Here is a 4,033-nt window from a genome sequence, read left to right on the forward strand (position 1 = left end):
CCTTTTACCGGTCGTCCGGTAAATATCAGGACCCATCAGGATCGTATTTCGCTGTGTACCAGTTTCCGTATAAATCTATTCTTTCATTCGCGTCGAGGGACGCATATAAATACCACTCCACCCGTCCACGTAACTGCATAGAACGCACATCCCTCCACTGAACTGCAAACGGCCCTTTGAATGCCATTATCCTACCTACGTTGTTACTACTTAACGTCCGCAAGTGTGGCTGCGTTAGATAACGAGAGCCTGGCCGTTGTTCCCGATCGGTTTTGCCCGTGAACGGTTGTCTGTCGGGATGCTATGAGTCTGTGTGTCAATTTAAACTTTGACCTACCAGCACCATTCCGCTCCGTTTACCATAGACTCACCTACGCCACTCACTGTAACCTTCGTCTACTATCGCCAAATTATTTTGCTCGAATAGAATTTAATGTGTCTCTTTTGTACATCTTTCGGATGTAATTATTTCAGCGCAGAAGAAGAAGAAGAAGAAGAAGAGATACGACTATGGAAGAAACAATCATTTTTTGGAAATATTTCTTAAAGAGATTTAAAAAAAATAATAAATAGATAGGGTGAATAGATTGTACGTCAAATAAATTGTATTTGAGTTGGATGTGCTATTTATTTAAACTTGTTGTTTATACTCGTTTGATTAAATAATACTGCTATAGGTTTTTTTTTCATTTCGAGAGCAGTTGCCTCTACGAGATACCATGATGAGCTTTGCTACGTTAATCTGTATCGACACAGCGGAAGAGAAATACGCAACTAGGAAGGAGGGCAAATCGATATCGTTGCTCTCCCGTGAGTCTCTGTACACATGGAGAGGAGAATAAGCGTTATATATATATACTTGTGGTACAGCTCTGTGAGAAATTGCGTTTTCGAGTTTTATGGTAGATGTTAACGCATCTCAACAATGCTGCAGAAAAAATATCTTCTTTTTAATTATCATTATCCTCATTATTATATATATTCATTACTATTATCGTTATTATTCTCACTAGCTTCTTTTTTCCTCCTATCTTTTTTAAATACATATTCTTTAAAAAAAATACAATGTTTTTCTATTACTCGTTTTTCTGTGTTTTTTTTTATTTGAAAATTTTGGAAATATATTTGTAAAAATTTGAGATTCTAAGGCGATGTAGTTGCTTGTGTGAAGCGTCACCTAGGTTGGTTTCTGTTCTTTAAAATCTTGTAGCACTGTTGATAAAATCAAACAAGAATTGAGAGAGTAATTCAATAAGATATTACCGATAATTTTATGAAAATTCTTATGAAAGCTAAAAATTTAGTTATTATTTGTAGGTAGTGAAAATTTTATATCGATAGTTGATATTGTTATCTTTAATAAATTATCTCTGAACTTTATTAGTTAATATTTATAACAATATCGTCAATGAGCAACTCTTCCCATACTGTGACGTCCTCTTGATAAACTGTGAGAAGCTATAAGTCAACTGCACATAAATGATAACAATATCAACGAGATACTAATTATTAAAGACCGTCAACTCCAGATAAATTTTCGGCGGTATAAAAAGGGCCCGAAGGGCTCGCAGGTAATTGAAGAACGCTGACATTATCGACAATTGATATAAATTTGCTATTATTATACATAAATATTTAGCTTATACGTTATTAAATTCATGATTTTTTATTACATAAACGTTCCATAAATAATTATGCATACTTGTAAAGCTATAATATCTTATATATCGTAGAACAATTACAATTTTCTCTCTGCAATTATTATTTCTGTTGATAATAAAACTTCGATGATAACACTGAAATCACAATTTTAAAGAAAAATCGAGTATTATTGAGTTCTAAATGCATAAATACGTCTGCTAAACTAATAAATCATAAAATTAATATAATATTATCAGTTTTTAACTCTTAATTACTTCAATATTCACAAGGACGCGAACTCCCGTAAGGATGTCGGTCTTTAATAGTATCTCGTCAATGTAACAACTAAAAAATATAATTGCGTAAAAGTATATAACATATCATTAAAAAATGTGTATGAATGGTTATGAAATATCAAAATTAATCGTACAATTATTTAAATATTGAATTATTGGTAACATAGCATTTCAAATTATTACCAAACTTATTTAATATTTCGATAAGCATTTCAGGACTTTGAAGAATCGATATATATATGAGCATCGACGGATGATATAAAGATCTCTAGTCTTACAAAAGTTGTGCAACTGTGAAAAATTTTGCAATAAACATAGTAAGCATTTAAATTTTCGAGTGTGTTACAAAAAGTTTCAAATTAATTTTTACAAATTTGAAAACTTACTGAAATTTATATTTTATTCAAACTGAGAATAACATTCGAAATTCAATAGTTTTATCAGCTTGAATTACAAAATACAATTTTAAAGATATCCGAAATGTACATATATTTTTAAGAATTTTTGCATAGCTTGAGTTTTAACTAAAAGATAAAAAAATGTATAAGATAATATGCGAAATAATTATCCGCTTATCAGTAACTATAATATAGATGAATGAAATATATATAAAATCTTTATAGTATAATTAGAAGTAAAGATTTAATATAAGCAAGATAAAAGTTTTTTTTACTTTAAAATATTACTATTAGAAATCTATTTGATAATTTTGATATGTTTCAATAATTTTGAATTCAACGCTAAGAAATTTTAATGCTTGATATATCATTTATAAGATTTTTCTTTTTAAGCCTTTACGTCAAGAGTTTTATCTTGTCCACACAATCTTGTTTGAAGAGGTCATAAGTCGTAAAGCCTTAAGAAATTGACTAATCATAGTTGAATATGAGAAAAATAATCGAGCTTACGGCCTTCTAAAGCAAGGTTGTAGACAAGGTCAATAGTCTTTTCACTGATTTATTACTCTTTTGTCTTTGTATAAAGAAAATTTAGAACTATTTCGGACACTATAGCGATTGAAAAATATTTTAATTTTAAACGTAGCAAGTGTCCAAATATTTTGTGAATGTTTACAAATATCTTACGATGTATGAAACAAATAGCTTTCTATAAACGTCGTCGTTTAGACACAAATAACAGTTTTCGATTGCAAAGAGAAAACAAGATTTCCAATATGTTTCAAATGTATCGTGACATTCGTGACTCATTGAATTGAAGAAAAGTTCGAAAACTTATAATTGGAAGAATTGAGTGGATTGTCGGATTCTGCAACCGCACCCGAGTTCCTCTAGTTGAGGACGTTTCCAACAGGTGGATCACTAAGCTACAACGCGACCCTGCGTCCCGAGAGGCTTCAGTTCAGTAGCGTTCTATCGCCGCGGCGTGCGATTGTTTGGGTCGGGTGGATTCGCGTCGCCCTGCACTCCTGTATACCGTCGGTGTGACAGTCGCGAGTGCACCGAGGACGAGAACCGGAAGCGCGCCCGCAGTCGCCTCGCGTCGCTTCGCGAGGGTCTTCGGATTTTTCGTCCTCCTTTTTTTTTCTTCTCGCGCGAATGGCAAAGAGGTGCGAGCGATTTATACGCGGGTAAGTACTATTGTCTGGTCGTTCCCATTATTAGAATCGGACTGTGCTCCGGATCGATACTGATTCTCTGTCGTCTCTCGGCGACGGATACCTCGCGCAACGGATGCTGCGGCGAGAGATTTTCTAACGTGCGGAAGGAGGTCGCGGAAAAATTTTTCACGCATCCCCGTCGCAATCGAGACGCGTCGACTCGTATTCTCAGCAGATTAAATTCCGGAGATGCACTCTTTCGACAAGAGTGGAAATTTCGATGAAGCGAAGGAATAAGAAATGACACTTGTCATTTATCACTTGTAGATTATTCCTGTAGAAAAAATATAGTGTTACATAATATATTTCTTGATTCAAAAGAGACTATAATGTAGAAATAAATTAATATTGATCTTCTTGAAGTTAACATGATTTGTAATTTAAATCTGAACTTATTATTGACTTATTATTGATTTTATAAAAAATCTTCTCTTTTTTAATTAATTTCTTATTTTTTAAATTAGTACTTATATATATA

General features: G+C 32.9%; 2 protein-coding genes across 6 annotated transcripts in view; both read left to right on the forward strand.

The window, feature by feature from the left end:
* LOC108745563 (J domain-containing protein) overlaps positions 1 to 793 on the forward strand; it is a 13,329-nt gene extending 12,536 nt beyond the window's left edge. For 3 of the 4 annotated variants that reach the window (XM_018481779.1, XM_018481780.1, XM_018481778.1), the window contains one exon: positions 475 to 572. In XM_018481779.1, coding sequence (XP_018337281.1) covers positions 475 to 557 — 83 coding nt within the window. In that variant the 3' untranslated portion in view covers positions 558 to 572. Of the gene's footprint in view, positions 1 to 474; positions 573 to 701 lie in introns of those variants that run through there. The other variant, XM_018481782.1, reaches the window with a different exon arrangement.
* Positions 794 to 3,315: 2,522 nt separating this feature from the next.
* LOC108745644 (guanine nucleotide exchange factor for Rab-3A-like) overlaps positions 3,316 to 4,033 on the forward strand; it is a 29,771-nt gene continuing 29,053 nt past the window's right edge. For both annotated transcript variants that reach the window (XM_018481935.1, XM_018481937.1), the window contains exon 1: positions 3,316 to 3,525. The gene's annotated coding sequence lies outside the window, so the exon portion shown is untranslated. The remainder of the gene's footprint in view (positions 3,526 to 4,033) is intronic.

The sequence above is a fragment of the Trachymyrmex septentrionalis genome, unplaced genomic scaffold, assembly GCF_001594115.1.
Source record: "Trachymyrmex septentrionalis isolate Tsep2-gDNA-1 unplaced genomic scaffold, Tsep1.0 scaffold14, whole genome shotgun sequence".
Lineage (NCBI taxonomy): Eukaryota > Metazoa > Arthropoda > Insecta > Hymenoptera > Formicidae > Trachymyrmex > Trachymyrmex septentrionalis.